General features: G+C 45.2%; 1 protein-coding gene across 2 annotated transcripts in view; it reads left to right on the top strand.

Moving 5' to 3' along the window:
* The window catches only part of RhoGEF3 (Rho guanine nucleotide exchange factor 3), a 314,667-nt gene that overhangs the window by 285,484 nt on the left and 4,432 nt on the right, over positions 1 to 24,751 (top strand). Inside the window, exons 3-17 of one of the 2 annotated variants that reach the window (XM_084595002.1) lie at positions 4,041 to 4,170; positions 4,806 to 5,055; positions 5,705 to 6,248; positions 13,360 to 13,596; positions 14,040 to 14,202; positions 14,868 to 14,965; positions 15,096 to 15,266; positions 16,433 to 16,621; positions 17,645 to 17,824; positions 18,049 to 18,153; positions 19,353 to 19,610; positions 20,740 to 20,868; positions 21,929 to 22,013; positions 22,812 to 22,970; positions 24,126 to 24,203. In XM_084595002.1, the coding sequence (XP_084451128.1) occupies positions 4,041 to 4,170; positions 4,806 to 5,055; positions 5,705 to 6,248; positions 13,360 to 13,596; positions 14,040 to 14,202; positions 14,868 to 14,965; positions 15,096 to 15,266; positions 16,433 to 16,621; positions 17,645 to 17,824; positions 18,049 to 18,153; positions 19,353 to 19,610; positions 20,740 to 20,868; positions 21,929 to 22,013; positions 22,812 to 22,970; positions 24,126 to 24,203 (2,776 nt within the window). Of the gene's footprint in view, positions 1 to 4,040; positions 4,171 to 4,805; positions 5,056 to 5,704; positions 6,249 to 13,359; positions 13,597 to 14,039; positions 14,203 to 14,867; positions 14,966 to 15,095; positions 15,267 to 16,432; positions 16,622 to 17,644; positions 17,825 to 18,048; positions 19,291 to 19,352; positions 19,611 to 20,739; positions 20,869 to 21,928; positions 22,014 to 22,811; positions 22,971 to 24,125; positions 24,204 to 24,751 lie in introns of those variants that run through there. The other variant, XM_084595001.1, reaches the window with a different exon arrangement.

The raw sequence follows: 24,751 nt of genomic DNA, 5'->3' as shown, positions 1-24,751 counted from the left end.
GCATCGGCGGGCAAACAAATCCAGAGCTGGTCACGCACCAGCTATAACTGCGGCTGTCGACAATGCCGAAACATGACTTGCGCACTTCGTCGCGCGTCTCATGCATGCCGAACGAGGGAGACTTTGAGACGGAGCCGCCAAGTCAGGCTCTGCTCGCCGCTGCTGTAACCGTCCTCCGTTTATTAGGGCGCTCTTCGGGACGTCCGCGTCACGGACCCCATGCCGAACGAACGGCACCTCATCAGTCGAAACAATCGCGTTGCGTTGGCCCTATTTGCGGTTTCTGGTTCAGCTCGCGCGTGACGTAACGCTATTTATACAGCGTGATGTGCACAAGCAGCACGCTGTCAGACCTGAGCCGCCCCGCTGCGCGAATTGTGCTGAATACTCGTTTGCGCGCTCCTTATAAGTGACACGTCTGCATAAGCGGGAAGGAGGCTCTCTCGGGTCAACAACGTAAGCCGCGCGTGCACCGTTTGAGCCATAATGGCACTTCCTTGTTGGGCTTTCAGTGGCGGTAGCCACCGAGGGATGTCGCGGAATATCGGCACGATATCGTTTTGTATTCCGCTAGTTTTTTTTTTTTTTTTTCTTCACCTACAGCGCGGAGTAACATTCTGCGCGTACGTGCGTGCCTTGAGTCATGGATTTTCTAGGTAATATACGTAACGAGCTTAACGGTCTTCCTTGATGTACACGTTTCCTTCCCTCCCTCTCTCTCTCTCTCTCTCTAACGCAGGCGCACGGCATCGCCGGTTTGCCGGTTACGAAGGAACGGCTTCCCCAATCTTTGCGTAAGCCGTGTGTGGCGGAAACAGGGTAGAAGAATGGCGGACGAATAAGGTGTGCGTACGACAGTGGGCCCGAGCGCATCTCTGTTCTACACCCCGCCCCATCTTCCTTGAGGGTTAGGAGTGTACAGGGTCGCGCACGTACGCACACACTCGTGTGCGCATTCATTAGGCAGAGGGCAGCCAAGAAAAAAAAAAATTGCCTGTACGCACACCCAGGACTCGCCTATTTCTGGCCCACCTTTTGTATATATTAGGTGAATGGGCCAGTCTATGGGCGCTCGCACGACCATGTTTGGCGGTACGGGAAACATCGATTATCCTGGCCGGTCTTGGGTCCGTTCGGTGTTCAGCTGTTGAGGCGCAGCGGCTGCCTCATTTATCTCGCACCTTGCGTGTTTACGGCCCGTTTCCGGCGAGCAAAGAAAGCAGGCTTTCGCAACTCTACTGTGTTCGATGCTATTGCATACATTATGCACTGAACGGGTAAAGTGCCCAGGAGCCGAAGTGGACGGAAGTAATTTCGCGAGTTTCGGATAGGAATTGGCTTCGTCACGGGAATATATATGCTACAATAACGGATGATCAGGGACTTTGAAAACTATTGTTGATTGGCATGGCTAGGCCGTGCCGCGTGTAGTCTCTCCGACCACCGTGCGAATAGCAGGTCGAGAAGCGCGCACTGAAACGGCGACGGCTTCCGGATCACATTTTGTAATCGTTAATCCGGTCGTGTCAGTCAGTGCCGTCCTCGTATAACTCCGTTCATCAACAAGGTTGTTTGAAGGTCATTTCGTGAGACGCACTTAATTGAACAACGAATAGAAACGCAGAAGATACGAACACAGCACGGGTCCCGTCCTGCACTATCCCATCCCCGTCTCTTGCTTGGGGCCGTCTTTAGCGCTATTTTGTTTACTCCTCCGTTCAGGCGCAACACCTAGCGTAGATAAGAGACTCGGCGGATTTGGAAATAAGCGTGTCGTCGCGACGGCGATCAGCTTACCGTGGTGGTGGTGGTTTGGTGGGCGGTGTATACGCCCGACTGCGTTTGCGTGTCTCTTCCTCCTCTGTGCGCGCATGCATTCCGCGAGCGATTGGGCCGCGTGCATCCACTGGGCTGCATGTACACGCTTGTTCAGCGTCCTTGCGATGGCTGGCTCTTGCATGCATGCCGGCCTTCCGCGCTTTATGTGCTGCGGGCATTCTTCCGGGGTCGTGATTATGGTGTGTTTGCGTTCACGCGCCATTAAAGCCCGGCGGCTCGGATAAGGGCAGGGGCCATTCGCTCCGCGTGGACCCGAAACTGTGCCAGGGCCATGCCACTCGCTAGTTGAACAAGATTGACACGCGACGGGTGTGGGAAAAGGAGGATCGCCTGAATGCGTGGTGCACCGGGCGATGAGTGCTACTGCAGAGCGTGCCGCGAAATGTGACATGCAGGGCGTCTCGTCCGCGTGTGGTCTTCGCTTGCGACAATTGCACGAGGGCACGTTTCGAGCGGCGTCTGTCGGATATGTGCGTCGATGCATGTCTCGCCACAGGGCGTGTGTGCCGCCCTGTTCCTCGTCATCGAAATTGCAGGGGCAGTCTTATGAATATACATTGCTTCATTTTGTGCTATTCAGTCTTCTTACGAAGTGAAACATTGCCTGCGATTTTTGTTCTGCACTTTGGTTGGACAAAGGTGTACCATATATGCCGTTTTCCTACATAGTCTCTCATAATTTTCAAAGGCCGCAAGCTTGCGTTTCCGATGGAGGCGAAACGGAGAGGCGCCCTTGTGCTGTGCGATGTCAGTGCACGTTAAAGGATCCCCAGGTGGTTGAAATTACTCCGTAGCCCTCCACTACTGCTTCCCTTTCTCTCTTTCCACTTTCACTCCCACCTTCTTCCCTTCCCTTACGGTGCGGTTTAAGTGTCCACGGAAAGAAGTGCGCCTTTCCGTTTCTGTAAACCATTGATTATTATTATTATTATTATTATTATTATTATTATTATTATTATTATTATTATTATTATTATTATTATTATTATTATTATTATTATTATTCCTTCAAAAAAGAAATGTTTCCGGTTGGTTGCAACGCTTCCCGCACCTCCTCCACCACGTCGTTCAAGAAGCGTTGGCTTATGCATTGAATTCTTACAATTGTCACTACGTGCCTGAAATTTGATTTTGATCGCGTATTTTGCCGCTCTTGCTCCAGAAACATCTCCACTCTTAGTTTACACCGAGAAGGAAGAACGAACAGGGAGCGGTCCGAGTACTCTAGCTAGTCGGAAGGTGTGAAAGGAGTTGAAATTCATCAAATGATTTTGCGTTACTGCAACACCTTACTTGATTCAACTTTCGTCTGTTTGGGCCGCTCAAGGATTCTTTGCAAGGTCGTCGATTGTTGTTGTTGCGACTGAAGGAAGAAGGAAAAGAAAATGCACGGGCCTGCTACTGGCTCTGTAGCTGAGCCACCTCCGCTGCCTCGTGCGGACAGAAGAGAAAATAGAGAAGAAAAATAAAAGGGGGACAAAAGGGGGAGAAAGACGCGCGTCGCAACAGCCGTCGTCCACCACCGAAGCGGTAGCGAGTGCAATGACGGCCTAAAACAGGTAAAAATATGGTGGTAGGCTAGCCCCCGCTACAGCACCACTTATTTATCTGTTCTAGGCCGTCATTTTTAATGCTGGGTTTTCTGATTAATCATTCCAGCGGTCCCAGCACATTTGTATCTATTAAACATTTGCCTGGAATGCTCTGACCAACTTTTTAATTAATCTGTCTCATTTAAGCGGCATGCAATAAAACGAAACACCCCCTGCAAAGTATTAAGCTCGAGTTGAAAGATGTGCATGCCTTCGTGACAGTCACATAGTTGTAAGGCGCTGTTGGAGGCGCTGCAGACCAAACAAACTAATAGCAGAAGCGAAATCTAAACATCGACATTCGGTTTGCTGTTTTGTTCATTGTTGCTTCCTCGCGGCAGCGCACTCTTTTGTGGAAATTATACATATGTTCATCTGAGCGTGCAGCTCACATGATTTGAACATATATCAGTTTCCGAAAATATAGAATATATAGTACAGATGCGGGTGCACCCGATAGCGAATAGGCTTGAATAGACAACCCGGTAAACGCATATGCGAACAGTGGGAAGTTAAAATTTCGTGCAGTGTTTTGGAGACATGAGAAAGAGCAGGTCACCTGTGGTCCTTTCAGCTCTCGTCTGAGTCTCTTTCACTTTTTCTGCGTAGGACCTGAGTGGAGCCATCCCGGAGAGCTGCGCGCCCAGCAGCGATGACGCCCCTGCGGAGCACAGGTCTCCGCCTCCGCCCGTGGGCCGCCGTGCGTCGGCCGATGGCGCCGCCTGCAGTCCCCTGACGTGTGAGTGGCACCCGCGGGACCTTGGAGCGAACCTTGGATGCTATTCACGCGTATTTTTGCGACCTTGCTATGCATACCTAATTCGCGAACCATAATCACTTTTGCTATAAATTTCAACGACACTTTTGTGCACTGGGGGCGCTCTAAACGAACAGTTTTTGTTGCCGACTCGGGCGGCGTGTAAAGATCTCGTTTTCTTATGTCCTCCATCCTTCACCGCCGAGCCCCCTTCAAGAGTTACGCACCGTGGTTAATTTTACACAGCTGTTGAATTTTGTCACCGAAAAACGCTCGACAGACGATGGCGACGTTCGACCACACGCCAAAATATGGTTCGGCCTCATGTTGGCGTCATAAGAGTGACAGATCAGAAGTACCGACTGTTGGCCTTGTTGGTACATGTCCGTGTTTATTTCTGTTTCGTCTTGTTCATTTTGCATCGTGTATCTACTCTCAAGAGTGACAGACGTGTGGCAATATTTTATATTCCAGCATTTGTGTAGCCAGTGGTCATTTGCAGGGCGGCGTGTAAGGTTTATGGCGCTTATCTGAATCAGTGTCATGTTTTCGGTACTTAGAAATGGCTCTTCACGAGAGAGCTGTCCGTGTGACCGCTTGTCTGTTATGCTCCGTAGCCCCCACCACGCGGCCCGCGCCTCCGCCTCCGCCGTCGCCTCCGGCGCAGAGCCACTCCGAATCCAACCACGGCGTCTCCCGCTCTTCGCCACCGCCACTGCCCCCTGCGCCTGCACCCAGCAAATGCCTGCTGCTCGGCCGGCCGGGCAAGCTGATCCGCGACCGGCCCATCTCGCGCTCTGAGCGTCATCTCAAGGCTGCCAGCACGCCCGAGTTCCACAGCGGCAGCACCGAGGATGTCTGCTGCAGGTAAGCCCGTTCACTCCCGCGCACGCATGGGATACGGTTGTGCGGTCCCCTCGTAGGCTTTGGAAGAGATCGTGGGAAACGTGGCTGTGGGTAATGAGTAGGCACACCTGCATGGTCAGTGCTGCTGGCCCTTCTTTTATGATTTCTTTCCCGTGCCACGACCGCTCGATGGAAGCGCACCTAGCGCGCTTCCATCGAGTGGCCGTGCCCGTGCGTCCTTGTGTCGGACTGGCACAGCAAAGGATATGATCTCGGTGCGGTGGTCTTTTACGAGCTTGCGTCTGTGATCCAGTCTTGGCGGCTGTTTTCTCCATTTGCAGTGGCTCATGTACAGTCAAAGACAAAAGTTTGCGGGATGCGGATTTGCAGGAAAACGTTTATTTCTTCATTGCTTCGCTAGTTTTTCCTGTGGTATTTTTTCTCTGAAAATGGGGCATGCATGTCCACTCGTGATTCTGCACATTTAATCCACTATGTCCAGTCACAAAGAAATAAATTTTTGCATGAACTCATGTCAAGCAAAATTTTGTCCCTAACTGTACATTAGAACCTGTAGCTTCAATCTACTGATGTCTTTGCCAGCATTTCGATCTCCCTTTTTAGAAAGGTACCTACGACTCTCCAACTGACCGGCGTGCCTTGTCTCCAGAAACGTGCGCCGTCCCTGGTCCCAGCTGTACACCGACGCGGAGGCCGAGCAGCTGTTTGCTGCCGTGGGCAGCATGTCCAACCTGCAGCAGCAGCCGCAGCGGCAGTCGTCCCCTCCCGACGGTGGCCACCCGGGGCTTCCTCCGCGATACTCTTCCCTACGGGCATCCAGCCCCCGGCTCATCGCGGACAGTGTGCTGCAGAAGTTCCGCAAGACTTTCTCTCTGCGCTTCCAGCGGAACCGCAAAGGGTCCACCACCTCGCTACCGGCCGTCTCGGCCCCGAGCTCGACGGTGGCCGAGGCCCCCGCGCACCTACTGCTGGCCAACGGCGGCGGCAGCGATGAAGAGGGCGGCTGGCCCTGCTCGGGCACGGCCGGCGAGGACGAAGAGGGCGGCTTCCGGCCGGGACCCACCATCCTGCGGTCGTCGCGCGAGCGCCGCCTCCACCGCAAGAACCGCGAGCTGCGCGGCTCCAAGTGCAGTAGCGCCGATAGTGGGATCCAGTTGGAGGCCCCCGGAGGACAGGGCGCTGACCAGTCCGAGGTATGCACGCTGCTGTTCTCTCTCTCTCTCTCTCTCTCTCTCTCTCGCCATTCCCCAGCACTAAGCAGGGCAGAACAACGAGGACTGGGGTGTGACTCTAGCTGCTGGAGAGTATTCAAACAGGTACCAAGTCATTGCTGTAGTAGTGGTGGAATAATATACGAAGGGAGAGTTTCAGTAAAGGTTCTACACTTTAGGTGGTATAAGTCTGGGACGCCATTGGACAAGACCGCCGCCCTTGCCATCGCGACCAAAGCCTTTTGAGCTTGTAGGTCGGAGCAGCCGAGCTGAGTCACTTCCCTTCCCTCTTCTGTAGAGTTTGGGGGGTGGGGGGTAAGGGCCGGATTCCGTTGACACGTCCACAACTGTGTCCACAAGCACACAGCTGTTGCTTTGTGTCCTTGGCCACGAGTAGCCCACTGTATAGCTCCAAATAAGGATCAGCATCATTTGGCCTATGTCTGACAGTCGCTGCCAAAGTGCTTACTGAGAGAAAAAAAAAAAGGTTTTCCATGAAAGAGCTGTGCTAGCAGAAGTTTGAAGGGATTCCAGGAATCCGAGCTGAGGACTTTGTCAAGCCGTCTTTCTCGGTGTTGATGCGATCGGGTTCGGTGGCCAACATTTCTTGGCAGCGTGATCAGGAGGACCAGACATCGGACGGAGAGCAGCAAGGAGAGCTGGCAAAGAACGGCGTTTATGTACACTTTTTACATGGTGAAGTATGTACAGCACGTGGTGGCGATGTTGTCGCCGACACGGTGCCTTCGAGGACTGGGTACCCTGGACTACGAACACAGCCTTGTGATCACCACAGTAAACTGCCGCGGTTTCTATGGTTACCGGTAAAATTGAATATTTATTTAAAGAAAAAAAAGGTATTTCTTCTCGGTGAACGCCTGAACCGCGCCGTAAGGAAAGTGAAGGTGGGAGTGGAAAATAAGGCGCCTTGAACGGCTCCGGAGTTATGTCGGTCCATTGAGTTCGCGCAGCACACGGGCGCCTTTGCGTTTCACCTCCATGGAAACGCATCCGCCGCGGTCGGGTTCGAACCCGGGTACAGTGGTTCGATAGCCAAGCGTCTTAAAAAACAATTTACCTATTTTAAGGAGGAAGCCTTTTGTGGCTCATGACTTGCCGGCGTGTCTGTGCGTGAGTGCATGCGTTCGCGGCAGCTGTCAATCTTCAGGATTAGGATGGTTTCAGTACTGATAGTTAATCAGTGATGTAGTGGTAGGTGTATAAACATTAGTTATTTTAAATTGGTCTACATGAAAGGAAAGGTGAGGACATAAATAATAAAATAAATAAATAAATACCTGTACCGCAAGGAAAGGGAGGCAGGTGGGAGTGAAAGCGAAGAGAAAAGGGTGTTATAGAGAAGGGCTTAGGAGTAATTTCGACCACCTGGGTTTTTTTTTTTTAACGTGCACTGACGTGCCTCCAGGGAAACGCAGCCACCGGCGGTTGGGTTCGAACCCGGGCACTCCGGCACAGTAGTTTGTCATCTTAGCCGCGCCACCGCGGCGGGACATCATATTTTGTCTGAGGTTAGGTTTTGGGTAAAGGATATGGTTTATTGGGATTAACGTCCCAAAGTAACTCAGACTGTGAGAGACGACGTTGTAGAGGACTCCGCAAATTTCGACCGCCTGGGGTTCCTTAATGTGCACTGAATAGCACACGAGCGCCTTGGTTTTCGCCTCCAGCGAAAAGCGGCCGCCACGAAGACGCTGTAAGATTTTTGTGTGGACACCGCGGAATGGTGGATCCATGATGTGGTCATTCCACCTTTATAATGGACAAGCGGTCGGACATGTTGACCTTGCCTTGTCAGATGGAAGGAAGGATGCACTAGGTGCAATCCTCCTGTGAGGGTACAGACCTCAACCTGCGACCATCATCATCCTACGGCTACCCCAGGCAAGGCCTCCCGCACCATAAGGTTTGGGTTTTTTTTTTTTTTTTTTTTTGTTTCGGGGAGCGGGCTTTTCCCAGCCAAGGGGCTCATGCAATCCGGCCTGTTCCCACCGGGGCGGGGTCGCAGTGCATACTGGCACGGCGTAGTGAAGTTTTCGCTTCAAAACTGGTGGTGGCGCGAGGTGCGGAGTTCTTGTGCTTGAAGCTCGCGCTGTTGATCTGGACTCTGTGCGCCAGCTGGAGCAACTGCTTTCACGGCACTCTATGCATCAGTATTGCGCGTGGAGCCGAAACCGCCCTGAACGCGGGACCGCGTGTAGCTAGCGCGCGCCAGCGCGACATCATTCGCTGCGACTCTGTAACGGGGAAATGCATTGAGCTGTTATGTTTAGTTTGTCGCGAGGACTCTCTGTGAATGTACTAGTGGACGCTACGAGCACGAGTCATCACTTGCTGGACGTGCCAGGCGACTCATGAGTGCGCGAAAAGGAAGCGTAGGAACGAAACATCGCAGCGTGGAACGCTCGTTCGCGGTTGCGCGTACGTGACTGCGTGACCCGCGGCTTTTCTAGGCGCTAGAAGTACTTCAGCGACTCTCGCGGCGCAGAGCTCGAATCGACTTTTTGCACACCGGCTGCTTTTCCGAAGACGAAGAAGACTTCTTCGCATGAGCTCATCGCTCGCTCAGCGGCTTTGCTTCGCCGCCTACGGCGCGACTCGCGCGTTTTCATGGAAACAGCGAAGGCAAGTGCCGGCACGTGTTATCCGGCTTCGTGGCATGAGGCTTAGCGGAGAGGGCGGTGTGTCAGGGCCACGCGTCGCCGAGAGCTTCGGGGTTTCAGCCAACGGCGCAGCTGGCGCTGTCAGGGGGTGCGACACTATGTCGCGCGCGTAAGGAAAGGAACGTAAAAATGAGAGGCGAAGGTGGCGAAGGCATCGTTTCGCGTCCCATCTGCGCGAGGTGGCGCTGCAGCTTAACCGTATATCCAGTGACTCTAACCGTATATAGGGATCCTACATGTTTCGCCGCGGCGCCCGGCTTAGGGTGGTGCCATCCTTTGTGGCGGCACTTGCCGCTTACCGCCGCCCGCTAAAGACCAGTGTTGCCAGATGAGTTAGCAGCGCCATTTTGGTCTCCAACTGAACCTGCGCGGCCGGGTGCTCCGCATGAAGGAGAGCGTTGGCGCTCGTACATTGCGGCGGTCTGGTTTTTTCTTCGCTGCTATCTGCATTAAATATTTCCGCACTGCGGTAAATATTAAGGGATGCATTTTATACAGCTCATCGGTAGAAAAGCCGTCGGCATAGTAAAAATAGTAGTAGTTGTAGTCTGACCCATGTACTGTAAATAATCGGGGACCGTGTAAAAAGTCGTGTCATGGTAATTTGTGGTTCTAGTGATTGATTATTTATTGATGTATGATAGGCGATGATGAGTTAATAAATTGTTAATAATAATAAATAATAATAAATAAATAAATAAATAAATAAATAATAATAAATTAATAAATTAAGAAAAAAAGAAAAATGGGTTCAAAGTTGTCAAAATGCTCAGAATGTAAAGCCAATATTTGATAGTAATTATGAAAATTTAGGTTGCTAAATTGATCAATTGCAATAATTCAAAGGAAATGAAAAATGGGAAAAGGGGGCTTCAAAGATGTCAAAATGCTCATAATGTAAAGCCAATGCTTGATGATGCTAAAAAAGAAAATTTAGAGCACGCAATTAATGAATTAAATAATTGAATTAACAAAAATGAGACACCAGAAAGGGGTTTCAAAGGTGTGAAAATGCTCATAATGGAAACCGCAATGCTTGATGGGGCTAATTAAGAAAATCTAGACTTTGTAATTGGAAAAATGAAAACTTGGAAAAGGGGGTCAAAGGTGTTGAAGTTGAATAATTAATTATATTTAACGAATTTAATTAATTTTCATTAATGATTGAAATATTCTCAAAATGAAAATTAGTAAATGCAGTTTAAAAGGTGTCAAAACGCTCAGAATTAAAATCGGAGGTTTGTTGATGCTGATTAATAAATGTAAGTGTGTAACTGATCAATTAATTGAAATACTTTGAAAAATAAAACTTGAAAAAAGGAGGTTCAAAGGAGTCAAATTGCTCAGAATGGAGAGCCAATGTTTGCTGATGCTAAGTATCGATGTAGAAAAGATAAAAACGAAAACTGCACTCAAAGAATTTTATTAGTTACAATTCACGTTTTGGGTGGTTATAGACAAAGGCCGCCAATAAGCATACAGCATTCATGCTAGATATAAGATACCCCGCAATATTACTTGGTGTAGCCAAAAGTACAAAAGTCAATCACAATTAACTAATTAATGGCTAAGAACTAAGGCCTGAAATTAGTGTACTGGAATATACCACGTAAAAGCTATCCTGTGATATATGACTTGATGTAACTTAAAGTTAAAGCTTTAATCACAACTAGTAAACAGTTCTTAATTAAAGCCGGTAATTAGTGTACTGCAAACATCCTCGCTATAAGCTGTCCAGTGATATATAACTTCATGCTATAGCCTGAAGTTCAATATTTAATTGAAGTTAAATAACGACAATTAACAAATACAGGCAATTAGTTCATTGCGATCGTGCCACACGTGAGCTATCCTGTGATATGACTTGACATTGTAGCCTTAAGTTCATGTTAATCATAGTTGTCTAATTAACAATAATTAACAAAGACAGGTAATTAGTATATTGCAATTCTGATGGATTTAAGCTATCCTGTGATATATGACTTGACATAGCCTAAATTGCAAGTGTTAATCACAATTATCTAATTAAAGCTCATTAACAAATATTAACTAAAATCACAATTAACTAGTTAACAGATCTTAACTAAACCGGCAATTAGTGCAGCGCAAACATGCTCTGTATAAGCTATCCAATGATATATGACTCGATGCTATAGTCTGAAGTTAGACTTTTAATCATAGTTAATTAAATAATGGCAACTAACAAATACCGCCAATCAGTTTATTGCAATCGTGCTAAATATAAGCTATCATATGATATATGACTTGGCATTGTAGCCTAAAGTTCAAGTGATAATCACAATTATCTAATTAATGGTGATTAACTAAAATTAACTAAAGGAGATTCAAATGTTAATCACAATTAACTAGTTAACAGTTCTTAACTAAACCGGCAATTAGTGTAGTTCGAACGTGATCTGTATAAGCTATCTAATGATATATGACTTGATGCTATAGTCAGAAGTTCAATTTTTAATCACAGTTAATTAACAAATAGCAAGTAATTAACAATTGCAAATAGTCAAGCGCAATTATAGTCGACTGAAGGTATCCGATGATATATTACTTTATATTGCAGCACGAAGTTTTTTTCTATTCACAATTAACTAGTTAACTTGTACCTACAATAATTTTATTGCTATTATACTCGACATAAACTTTCAATTCATATAGCAGTTGAAGTATTGTAGTTAGAATAAAACACAACTATACAGTGGCCGTGGACACTTTATCTATACATTAGGTACAGGATGCTCATATGCCAAGTAATGATACACATTGAAGCTATGCATCGGCTATCGATATTTTCTACCAAGGTATGTCATTTTGGTTTAATTACCAAGCGGTGATCCCCACAAAAATACACGTAATATTCATTATCAGTTAATCCGGCCAATTTCTCCTCTTAGCTCACCCTGGTTCTACATATACAAAGCGTGCCACTTCTAAGCTGGGGACCAAAATGGCGGCCCACCAAGCTTGACGGCCGTTTTTGGCCAAAATCGGCAACCCTGGCAGGAGATGTTGCCACCCTAAGCCGGGTGCCGCGACCAAACATGTAGGCTCCCTAACCGCATGTAGGGCGGCTAAAGGAAACTTTTTTTTTTTATAATTGCAAAGGCAATGGTTTACTTTTGGAGGCTAGGGCTGGGTGCTTGAGGACGAAATGCTACCGGTAAAAATGTGAAGCATGCATGACATTTTGAGGATTGATGGAAAAGGTCAAAGGAGTAGTGTTTGATTGTGCAGAGGGAATAATCAATTAACCTAACAAAAAAATATTAAGCACTCAACCTAGTACGAGCTAGGTGACACTTCTCACAACCCTGTTAAAAATGGAATGCTAATAATGTTTTTATCTGTCTATCTATATCTGCGGTTGATGCCCAGACACAGTTGGAACATCTTACACTGGAGTTGAGCAATATCCGTCCAGATGTAGATGCGGACATAGTCACTCTAGCCGAGGTCCTGGGGTTTAGAGGTAACAAAGGAAGCCTGAATGAATTGGCAGTAGAGGTTAGTGAGAGGCGTTTGGAAGTTGGTGGATAAATAGCAGGAAGGGGATGCATGTAAGCTAAATATAAATTAAACTAGGGTGTTTAAAGGTAAACTGTGTCTAGAAGTAAAGTCAAAGTTGAAGTTTTATCTAAGTTAAAAAGCATAAAAAAGAAAGCATGGTGATGACTGTCACCACCTCATTTCAAAGAGGATGCTCTTTACATCCATCCATCCATCCATCCATCCATCTACAGAGGGCTGGTTTCTGTATTCAAATGTGACACTTTTTCGTTGTTGTTGCTTGTGAAATTAAGTTGAAAGGGCAACAAAAAGAAAACAAATATGTATATATTTTCTTAGTCCACATGTGCAACTGTTTATTGCCATCTCTTATCCTGCAGCATTAACATCTAGAAGCTTTAATTCCTTCTGCATAGCAGCTACCTATGCATGTCCGTTATCAGGTACATCTTCTCACAAGTAAAGCAATTGCAGCGCCGTCTTTTGCAAGGTGTCGGAGTGTTGTGGACAGTAAACTTCACATTGCATATATATCTTTTTTTTTATTACCGTATGCCTTGCTTGCACTCTCACTCATTTGTTTCAGAACCACTACTACATATATTGCCTAGCTACATCGACCAGACACACACAATTCTCCATATTAATTACAAACAGTATAGGGTGATATTTATTATTTTGCTGTACTGGCAACTATCAGTATTCCTTTTGTTTTACTTTTGGTGATCAACAGGTTTACCCATGTTGCACTTACATTCATTGTTCTCGTGGCAACATTTATTCTTTTGATTTCCCATTCTTTTCTGTGTTTATTGTCGGTGTCTGTTCTGCTGCATTTCATTTGATGACTGGTGTCATTTTTTTTGCTCTCTCTTTCTTCCTACTTTTAGGCTGATTCCACTGATGACAGTAGCCAAACCAGCATCCAGAGGAAAGCTGAAAGCATATCTGCAGTGATCACCATAAATGGCGTCGCCTGCTCAGGTCGTCAGGGGTCCTACTCTAGTCTTTCACAAGCCAGGGCCGAAGCCGAATCTGTTGTGTGTGATGACAATCAAGTTCAGAGCTCCCTGCACTCAAGCTCCCATGTGCCACTCCATCCTCATAAAGCTCCATCCTTCGACAGGGTGAGCACAGCTTCTCTGATGCCTGCTCGTATGAAGCACGTGCCACCTTTTCTAGACACCACTTGACTTCATCTTATCAAGCCTGAATTTTTTGTGCCCACATATGAAAACTCATACTACAGCATTTTTCTGCCTTGCCTGGAGTATTCTCGAGTGATTCAGAAGTAGCAGTAGACACAGGAAAAGCAAATGCATAGTTGTGACTAAGCAGAATTAGTTGTATCGCTATTATGATCACCTCTACTATAACCATCTCATGTGAGACTTGCAGTCTTCAGTGGGTGCATGATGGTAGCTTAGCATGATACAAAAAGAGTAAGCGTTTTGGCACTTCGCATGGCTGGGTGTTGAATGCTTTTTGCTGAGTTATTACCAGTACTTTGATAATGCTGTACTAAAGTTTTTATTTCATGCTTTTGGTGCTCTGTTTATTTCTCAAACAGCAATTCTCCACACCACCGCCAATTAAGACGAGGATTGAGCGTAGCCGCCCGACAATGCGCCGACAGAAAGGACGAGGTGCTTTGCGGAGGTCTATAAGCCAGCCACTGGACCTTGAGAAGTCTGATAAGAATGACCTCACCCAAAAGGAGCAGCTTTCTCATGGTAAGGAGATGTTCCCGAATAGAAAATGAATAGGGTGTGTCTGCGTACAGTTACCTAATTCGACATGAGCATATTGGTAGTTGTGTCATACTGGCTCAGTCCACATGGCTCTGATGAAGCCATATGAAGCGTTATTCAACTCGGACCATAATGGTATCAATACCTGCAATTCATGTTTCTGTTACACTTGTCAATGATGGTGTCAGGCAATTGTTTTACCGAATCACTTATATTAATATGTGATTGTTGCTAATGTGGTAATCACTGTACAGAATTGGTTCAGTCAAGTGAAACCATATTTTCTTTGGTGTCCATTGGTTCAAATTAGCTAGTTTCCTGTTGGTCTACAAGTGTTTCAGACTAGCTCTTCAAACTTAAATGGCTGCTTTTCTGTTCTTATGTATGCCATAGATGTTATAGTTTATTTCCAACAAGGCAGTAGCCATGTAGACAAGCACACTTAAGGCATTGTTGTGCATAAACCTACTCAATTTCATATCTGTACTGCTCCCGGGGTAATATTTCCCTAGATTCATAACTTATTGTTCCTGATTACAGGATATTGCAAACAATGCCTTTTTATTATTCATTGTTGACCATTGTTTCTCAGTGCCTTGTTGTCTGTATGCTTCATCGTTGCGTGTTTGGCTTTTGACATTCCTTAGGCTTATCAGACCAGGAGGCATCCAGGAACCCCAGTACAGCATCTTCAGAAGAAGACTTCTCATCTGATGGAGAATCCTATTCCCAAATTCCCAAAGATGTGAGTGGTCGAGTACCCGTTATGTGTGAATAGTTGGTGAATGCATTAAGTCTGTTCCTAGCAAGATAATTTGCCTCGAACATCAGGTGTGTATGATCCATGTTGTATGTTTTCTTTCTTCTTTTTCTAGTATGAAGGTGTTACATACGTTGAAGCACTTTGGGACCATGTGACCCTAGACTCTGAGGAGCTGGCCTTCCAAGCTGGCGAAGTGATTGAAGTGACTGACATGTCTGACAAGGACTGGTGGTGGGGGTCAGTTGAACAGCGGCATGGCTGGTTCCCAGCAGCATTTGTACGGGTAAGCAAGTGGTTTCTCTCTCTCTTTTATCTTTTTTTTGTTGAAGTTTTGGAGAATTAAAATGAAAGAAACAGTCAAAGAATGTAGGAGATGCCACAGTTTGCTGGAATGGCATTTGCATGCATGACTGTGTCTTGGCTTTATTATGTATACATTATTCTTGCCACTTTTGTTTTTTATCACAGCCAATATTATGCTTTAGAGGCTGAAAGTGTCACTCAGAAAGAATAAATGTTAGGTACTTTTTGTGTCTTTATTGTAGCAAGAGCCCTCATAAGATTGCTTATTTGCATTTCGGTGTCTATGAGTACTGAAAAGAAATGCTAGACAGTGCAGGGTCTTGATCATCACTCTGATTTAGCGCTACATGAGTCGTGTTTATTATTATTATTATTTTTTTCTGAACAAGAAAGTTTTCAAGCTGAAGCGACAGTGCAAAGGATAAATGTGCCACAAATGGAGTGGGGAATAGCTTAATGCAATTAGCAAAGTGTATAATATCACTGGAGATAGTGATATAGAATAGCAGTATGCAATGTGTGCCACTGCCAAATTCAAATAATGTTCAAAGGAGGGAGACTGGCTGGTATTCCTAGTGTTGCGGTCACTGCTATCAAAGGGCAGGCTGGTAGCTGCAGTTTTCGTTCTTGAGGAAAATGTTGCAAAGGTTTATCAAGATTGTTTCTCTGCTGATAGCACTGTAGCCATTGAGATGACCAGAAAATTTATTATGCATTTTATTAGACTTGTTCTCTCTAAGACTATGTGCTTGCTGAAAGCTCTAGTATTTGTAGCTAAATAGCCGTGGCCACAAATTTGATCAGTAATTTTCATGCAGAATTCTATTGTTGATGGGTGACAGGTATGTCACTTCTTCAGTAGGCTTGGACACACACTTTTCTTAGGCAAATCGGCATTGGTGGCACTGTCTCACATCTAAGAGAGCTTTTTCTGGCCAGAGTCCTTTAAAGGCCCAGTGAGAACCTTGTGTCTTCAATTCACTTTGAGAGACAGATCATTGATGAGTCATCAATACTGGGGACATCCTCTGCTGCACATGTACTGCTTTGTATGGGTGAAGTAGTGGCAAGAAATACGGGGCTGCTTCTCACGTTTATTTTGCCACAAAGCAGCGTTGACCAATGTGCCGCTGTGGTCGCTTACAGTTACGTGTAGGCCAGGAAGACACTGTGGAGGACTGCATCACCAAGATGGCAGATGGCACGCTCACTCAGCACAAACCTCGAAAGATGAGCATTGGCCTCTTGAGCAACGAGGAAGTGCGTGCTAAGGTTGTCATGGAGATCGTCAACACTGAGCGAGACTTTGTGCGCCACCTCAAGGACGTCGTTCAGGTGTGTGTGAATTTTTATCGCATGCATTTCCTTGAGTCGACTTTTTCATAATGTGAGCAGTATTTACACCTTGCAACTGAGGTAGGACGAGGGTGGGACAGCTATTTAAAGTGTCGATAGTGTGTGCTATCAAGGCACTTGACAACAATCTGTTGGCCTTATGGTAGAGCATTTGCGTTGTGTCTGGGAGGTTTCGGTTTTAACCCCTAGCGCCTCGAGATACCTGCTTGTCTCACAGAAACAAATGGGCCGTACCGCACGTGACAGATTTAGAACTTTCACACATCAGCAATATGCCTCAGCAGTAGGTCAGAGGCCATTTTCTCGAGCATTTCACTTCTGAAAAGTTGAGCACCAGGTGGAGAAAGCTTGTAGCCCCTAGAAAAACGGTGCCTGTTCTCTGGCACTGGGAATCGAACCCTGCACTTCCCGCATGTGAGGTAGGTGTTGAAACCACTATTTCACCACTGTGCGTAAAAGGAATAGCTGGAAATGAGCTTCACTGCACGAGCAACGAAAAGTCTTCTGAAGCTGGGGTCAGGGCGCTAGCCAAATGCAATTTTTTTTTTCTTTTCAAGCATTCGAATTCAATGCCTGAACAAACACCCCTGCCTGGAAATACCGCTTTAAAACTAATGGCCATGCGCCAGCACTGAAGATAGAACCCTGCACTTTCCTCATGCAAGTTGGATGCTCTAACTACTAGGCCACTACAGCAGTTTAGTTGCATAAGGTATTTCAATAGCAGCACTTAGAGATATGGTGCTACGGTGTGGCAGCACAGTGCACACTTAAACTAGCAAAATTGTTGCAGCATTCATCACATGATACATGCCCTTACTTTCTGCAGCTTCTTGAGTCATTTATGTCTTAGAGTTAAATGTTGTGCCTATGTGCGTGTGTGTGTTTGGGGAGACTGGAGGCTGAGAAAAGAAATAAAAGGTAGCAATATCAATGGCTGATAGTCGGTGGTCTTTGCACCAAAACAAACTGAATGTGGCTGTCTCGCATGTTTGCCAACAGGGCTACCTGGCACAAGTCCGGCGGAGGCCCGACATGTTCTCTGAAGAACGCCGTGCAACCATTTTTGGGAACATTGAGCAGCTGTATGAGTTTCAGAATGGTTTTCTCAAGCATCTCGAGTCTGCTGTCGATTGGGAGCGTCCACATCTAAGTCAAATTGGATGTGTGTTCCTGGAGCATGTAAGCTGCCACTTTTATTTCTCGTCATTCTTGCATTCTTACGGCTGTGTCATGGCTTCCATATCCATAGATCTGATCATTGCTCATATTTGTTATTTTCTTTATTGGAAAAAATGTTGCTTGCTTTGAGGTATAGTACACTTGCCTAACCTACATGACTACTGCCTATGTTGCTGGGAACACTGAAATGAAACATTGAATGTTTTGTTTTGTTTTTGCTTCAGAGGAAACAATTCAAGATCTACTCTGAGTATTGCAACAATCACCCACTGGCCGTCAGCGAACTCCAAGAAGTCTATGCTGACTCCAAATATGTTCATTTCTTTGAGGCAAGTGTGGGGTTTTCGTTTAAGCCTTCCATAAAAAATTCAATTGAATTTTATATCATTTCTCAATACATTATATTTTCATGGTGAGACTGTATCAGAAAGGTAATGGTGTTACCTTCTATATGAGGTAGTAGATGTAAAATATTTCACATTATGAAGTAAACTGTGCCCTGTATTGCACATTCTTTACTAAACTCTCTTAAAGTGTTGCAAGGGCAGACACAAACATGAGTATACTTATTTTTCCTGATATTGCGCTTCAATGTTTATTTTTTAGTGCAATTTGCTGAAGTTCAGAAAGTTCTTGATACATTATAATACAGGGCTTTCTCAAGTTTTCATGATGTGTTCATGATCCTAGCTTTACGTGCTACCATTTGCCATTACTCCTGGACAGCTCCGCTGAAGAGAACATATGTGGTAAAAGGAATTCGATCAACAATTCCAGTACTTTCTTTCGTTATCGATGAAAAGAAGTCATGAAAATGTAAAGATATATCAAAACTATTACCCTTCCTGACATGCCCTTTTTATTTTACAAATTAAACTTGAACTTTTAAGTGGTCCTGTTTCTTGTTAAATATATGTAAGAAATGTGGTTTAGTACACATGTGACAAAATAATTAAGAATGGAATGAAAACATAAGTATTATTTATGTGAAAGAGTTGAAGTACCAGATGAGAACCATTGGTTGTATTTGGTGCATGCAGGCTCACTGAAAAAGGGAGTTCAAATCTAATGGAAATTTTTGGAGGCACTTTGAGGTTTGGGAGCCATTTCAGAATTAAAGACGAGGAAAAAGTGGTTTTTATGGCTTGTAAGCTTGTTTTCTTTTTTTCTACTCAGCGTGTCGGCTGTTCTTGACTGATTGCCTTAGTCTCTCTAGCCTTTCTGTTATCCTAGAAGTGTTTAACAGTAACAGTAGAGGATTCAATAAATTTTTTTAGCGCAAGAGAAGGGCAAGATGTGCAGGTTACATATTTGTTTGCTTCAGTCTTATTTTTCTTTGATACAGCTTTTCCCAGCACATGTCCAAGGCTGCACTAAAATTTTGGGCGCCACTCACTTTAAGTCTGCCAGGTATCTCCAATTGGACCGCAGTACTTATGAAGTGGCTGCTGATGTCTGTCATGTCATGCTTAATCAGGTGTTCACCCTTTCTGTCATTTCCTTTTTTCTTCGGTTCTCCACCATGTAGGCATGCCGCCTCCTCCAAGACATGATTGACATCTCCTTGGATGGGTTCCTGCTGACACCAGTGCAGAAGATCTGCAAATACCCGCTGCAGCTGGCCGAGCTGCTCAAATATACGCGGCCCGACCACGCAGACTACCACGCTGTGCGGGAAGCCTTGGCGGCCATGAAGGGCGTGGCTCAGATGGTCAACGAGCGCAAGCGCCGCATGGAGTGCCTTGAGAAGCTGGCCGAATGGCAGAACAGTGTCTTCAACTGGGAAGTAAGCTCCCTTTCTTTTTTCTTCTCTCTCTCTCTCTCTTTGTGCCTCTTTTTATGTATCTTACACCACGGTACAAGATCTCTAAGGATGGCATAAAAATGCATTTGATATGGGCTTGGGATCTCAGGTGCCACAAATTTTTGTGTCGAGCTGCTTGGAGCAAGGCACTCACTGGTGGCACTTGAAGCCAGGAAGGCACCCTGCTCCTTAGACCTCTGCTTTGCCGTGGTGGCACAGTGGTTAGGGCACTCAGCTGCTGTGCCTAAGAATGCGGGATCGTATCCTGGCCATCTAGGCTTCTTTTTGATGAAGGCAAAAAGCAAGACGCCCATGTGCTTTGCGTTGTCAATGCATGTAAAGAACCCCAGGGTGTCGAAATTTCCAGAGCCCTCCACTACGGTGTCTCTCATAGCCTGAGTGGCTTTGGGAAGTTGAACCTTATAAACCAGCCAACCTTAATCTTCTCCTGTGCTGCTAATAGGGATTATGAGGCATTTAACCAACATTTACAGGAAACGGGGATCCTCTTCAACGAATTCCAGCTTGTCATATGCACCTCGCAGTGTCTTGTCTCTGTTCAGTCACCCATTTACAAAGGATATTATGACAGAAGGCGTTTCCTTCTGCTCCTGTATTCTTGGTCCATTTTGCAGAGAGAATAAGCATGAAAAGATTGTGCTGCTAGTTAAACGCCACTTGGCATTGGAGAAAGCTATCAGGGAACGGCTTGCTGGTTCACTGCATAGGATATATTTGGCCACGGTGTATTTGATACCACTGGTACATTCCTCTTGGAAGTTTCCACAGCATACTGCTTCACAGTTATCATCTTGCAATGTTGAATTCCACCTGCTTCTACTTTTATCAGGCTTTGGTGCTGTTTATCATTTTGCTTAGCACTGATATGGCACATGTTATTTTGGAGAAGAATTCAGCTTTGTTTCAATGTATTTGTCTCTCAAGAGCTGGATTTTGTCTAGTGTTTATTGATCACTCGATAAGAAAAGGGCGTGCCTCAGATTTATGAATTCAAGTAGCATTTAATGTAATTCAAAGCTGCTCCTAGTGCTACTGTAAGACGTCATACGCAGCTCTTGATGTGCTTTTTGTTCGTTTCTGTGTCCTTAAGGGTCCCGACTTGCTGGACACGAGTTCCATGCTGGTGCACTCTGGCGAGGCAGTTCGAGTGACGTCGCTCTGGTCTAGGGATGTGGTCAGCCTGTTTTTGTTTGACAACCAGCTGGTGTATTGCAAAAAGGTGAGCTGCCTCCTTCACTAGGGAATGTGGAAACTTTCTAGACTTCTTTACCTTTTTTTTTTTATCGGTGGGGTAGCTGCCACAGCAGTTGAATAGCTATGGTGTTTTACTACTATGCGCAAGTTCAGTTCATCTTGAGCAGCTGTAACGGAAGCACAGTGTAAGGATAGACGGATATTAAGATTATGCTTACTATAGTTCATGACGCTTTCAATAAGGTATGCCTCATAGTGTAGATGTTGCTTTGGAACAGGAATAACTAGCCGTGTGAACATTTTACTGGCTAATTTCCTTCAAATGGGATTGAAAGCTGATTAGAAAACAGAGGTCTATGGCTTGTCAATGCAAAAATGTTTACTAATCAATTGAATGGGGACTGCGAACGGCATATTATCAAACAACTGCTTACTTGAAGCCACTACTTGTAATACATTGAAAATTTTTGAAAATGCTCGCAAAGTCAACTCTCTTTAATTGTTCAAAATTGGTGTAGGCCAAATGTGTATTTGAATTAAATGATCTAAATTTATGGGAGTCCGAAGCATCAGTTTGAGTCAGCCGGATGCTTGAATAAGTTGATTCAAATCGAGAAGAGCTTACTGTATAAGCAAAGACAGGCATTCAGCATTCCTAAAGGCACAGAAAGTGTGTAAGAAAAAAAGAAAAAGGTTTTTCGTTTTGGTACAAGCAACGGCATCATACAGACACCTTCTGGCACCATCTTTTTGCTGATGGCTACCTGTGCATTACATGACAGTGATAACACTAAGAAGGGGTATAGCTTTGTCTATACTAAAGCGTTTATGTGCGTAGAACAACAACAGTGTAGGTATTCTTGCACCAGTTGCATGTTTGCTTTGGCTTGTCTTTACTGCAATTTGTGTCGTTTTTTCGAGCGTGGTTTATTCAAATGGGGGATCCATATTTAGCATTGACAAGTGCATATCTCGGGTGACTGAATATAGTAGTAGTTGTGTCCTTTGTTTCTTTGTTAAGTCACTTTTAGCTCGCATCCTTTCTGTGCTGGAACTTAGTTGCATGTGTCTTTCATTGTGCTCAGGACTTGATAAAGAGGAACACATTGTCATACAAGGGCAGGCTGAACATGAACTCCTGCTGTGTTGTGGATGTGGAGAATGGCAAAGGTAAGCCTGCTTTGTTGCAAAAATGCTATCTGCTAGATCTCTGTATATAATGACAGTGTTTATAATGTCACTGCATTTTGGCATGAGATAGAGAAATATAAGAACACTGATGTCTGTTTTATGTCACTTTTTGGCATGTGATGTTTGATATTCAACACCTGCATTCTCAAGTTACATTTGGCCACACATGCTTTTTAATCTTCTTCTGATATCATTTGTTAACACAAATATCTCTTTCACAACTGATAGGCTACTCTTTTAGCTGAAAACAGTAAAAAATGCCATTTGGTCTCAGTATAAAGCAGGAAATTGCAGGCGCAATTTAAGTAAAATTGCACCTTCATTCACGCTTAAGAGGCTCTAAAACTTCTTCCTTTAAAGCACCAGTTCCATCTTTTTCTTTATTTTTTTTTTGTCCTTATTGGTATTATTATAACTCGGTGGATGAAAACAAAAAGTACTTCTCCAGCTTGCACAAAAATTACGAAAAGTTCAATAGCAAATGCCAGCTTTACTAAAACGTAGTGCCTGAAGCCAGTCTCCTTCCTAGTGACGAGGCTGTGGTCCATGTATTGGGAGCTGCCAGGGCATCATGCTAAAAGCCATTAAACTTCACCACCAAACCATACAGTTCAGAAAGGTGTACTTGCTAGCTGCTGTGTGAAATTTCCTTAGCATAAATGATAACCGACTTCATACTTTCTTAAAAGGCCTTACGACATGCCATTAATAACCTAGTTTCTGGCCTTTGCAAATAGCACTAAGGAATATATCTTATGGCATTCTTATTTTTCTCAGATTCACAGTTTGGCACATCTGTGAGGAATGCCTGGAAGATCTACTGCACCACGAGAGAGAAGTGGTACCTGTTCTACACAAAGACAGCTGCTGAGAAGGAAAAGTGGCTGCAGGCATTCCATGCTGAACGGAAACGAGTGCGTGATGACCGAGAGCAAGGTAAGGAAGGCAGTGCAGTTTTAACAGTGCCGTAAAAACCTACTGTTAACTGCAACAGTTTCTGAACTACTGGACACATGTGGCAGAAATGGCACCTGCTAAGAACCAGCTGATACAGAAAGGGGTGCCAGCTGCACACGCAGCTTTTGTGGAAACTGCAGCTGTGGTTGAATGCCGCCACAGTGATTCGCTGCCACTGCACTGGTTGTATGGTTAGGGCACTCTAGTGGGCCGGCAGACTTAGAGCTCAATACTGGCCACAAGTTATCAGTAGAGGCAAAGTACAAAAAAAACTCTAGTACATATGCTATGCAGCGTCAGTGCATGTTAAGAACCCCAGGGGTCATAAATTAATCTAGAGTGCTCCGCCACAGTGCCCTCTATAGCCCATGTGTTGCTTTGGGACATTAAAACTCCACATTATGCGCTTTTTTTTATGCGGCTCACATGCCTGAAACTTGACAGCCGATTTAGCATAGCTGGACCTAATGCAAATAAGGTGTGCTAGCACTTCGCTTTTCACTTCGTTTTGAGTCTCGCATACTCATAAGCATACAGTCGTAATCTACCACTTTATGTAAAGACCACCCGACATAGGATACAAAAGCACGCTTTAACCAAGTTGTATGAATGTGCCTGCATGGCCTAGGAATAGCATGGTTGAGTCAGAATCCAACTTTCAGTGGTCTCAGTGGGTTAGATTCCCATCTCAAGATGGCTGCTCCTTTGACATATGACGTTGTGACGTCACATAAACTGCCAACCAGTCAATGACTGGACGTGTCACCTGCCACCTACCACCTGCCGGAGGCATGCTGGCGAGAAGGAGCAGACAAGCAAACATGGGTGAAATGAAGTGCTTGCAATAAAGGAAGTCAGATGTAGGGATACAGTACATGCTTATAGCTCCACGCTAAAGTTAAGGTGAATCTCCCTCATGTACTTTAGGAAGTAGCATTATATTGACTGCAGTTTTGTACATCTGGTAATGCTATTCATACTTACATGCAAAGGGAGAGGAGCTAGAGTTGATGATTTACTGCATATTCTTGAAATTGTCAGTACTGTAGTACTGTTAGTGCTCCTTATACTGTTAGCATGGAGAAAGTTCTTCATTCTTAGCTGTGACTAATGCTAAACTTTGATTACTTTCAGGTTATGTTGTGACTGAGAGTGCTAAAAAGTCTGCAAAGATGGCCCTGCACAACAAGCTTAAGCCAAAACGTCCAAGGGGTATGTAACCTCAACTTTTCTCCTGTTGTCAGGGTCATTTCGAATGGTGCTATGCTGTTGTGAATTGCTCAAAACTGCTGCCTGAAAATTGATGCTATTGGTATAATTCTTCATTTATAAGAAGGAAGGTAAATTTAGCTGAACTGGTATCACTCGCAAGGGAGACTAGAGCTTGGGCTGCTGGTGTACGGAATCTGATCCCATTAATCTCCACTTTGCTTGCAAGGGAAGTTTGTGACTGTAGTTAGCCCAAAGTGTACTTTTTATGATGAGATGATTCCATCTAAAATTGACTATAGAGCACAGTTAATCTCTGCATGCTACTTGGTTCAGCAGTAAATTAGGGTTACTATATGGCCACAGCGTGGCTTAGAATTAATTTAGCATTCAGCTGCTGAGCACCAGATTGCAGCATGGCATCCGGTCTACTGTGGATGCATTTTGACTGAGGCGAAATGCAAAACTCTTGCACTGTGCATGCTAGCGCATGTTCAAGGACCCCGGGTGGTTGAATATTAATACGGAGCCCTCCACTACATTGTACCGCA

This window comes from Amblyomma maculatum, chromosome 2 (assembly GCF_055883805.1).
Source record: "Amblyomma maculatum isolate TAMU_Amacu chromosome 2, ASM5588380v1, whole genome shotgun sequence".
Lineage (NCBI taxonomy): Eukaryota > Metazoa > Arthropoda > Arachnida > Ixodida > Ixodidae > Amblyomma > Amblyomma maculatum.
The sequence above is the reverse complement of the archived record's forward strand: the minus strand, read 5'-3'. Positions and strand labels throughout refer to the sequence as shown.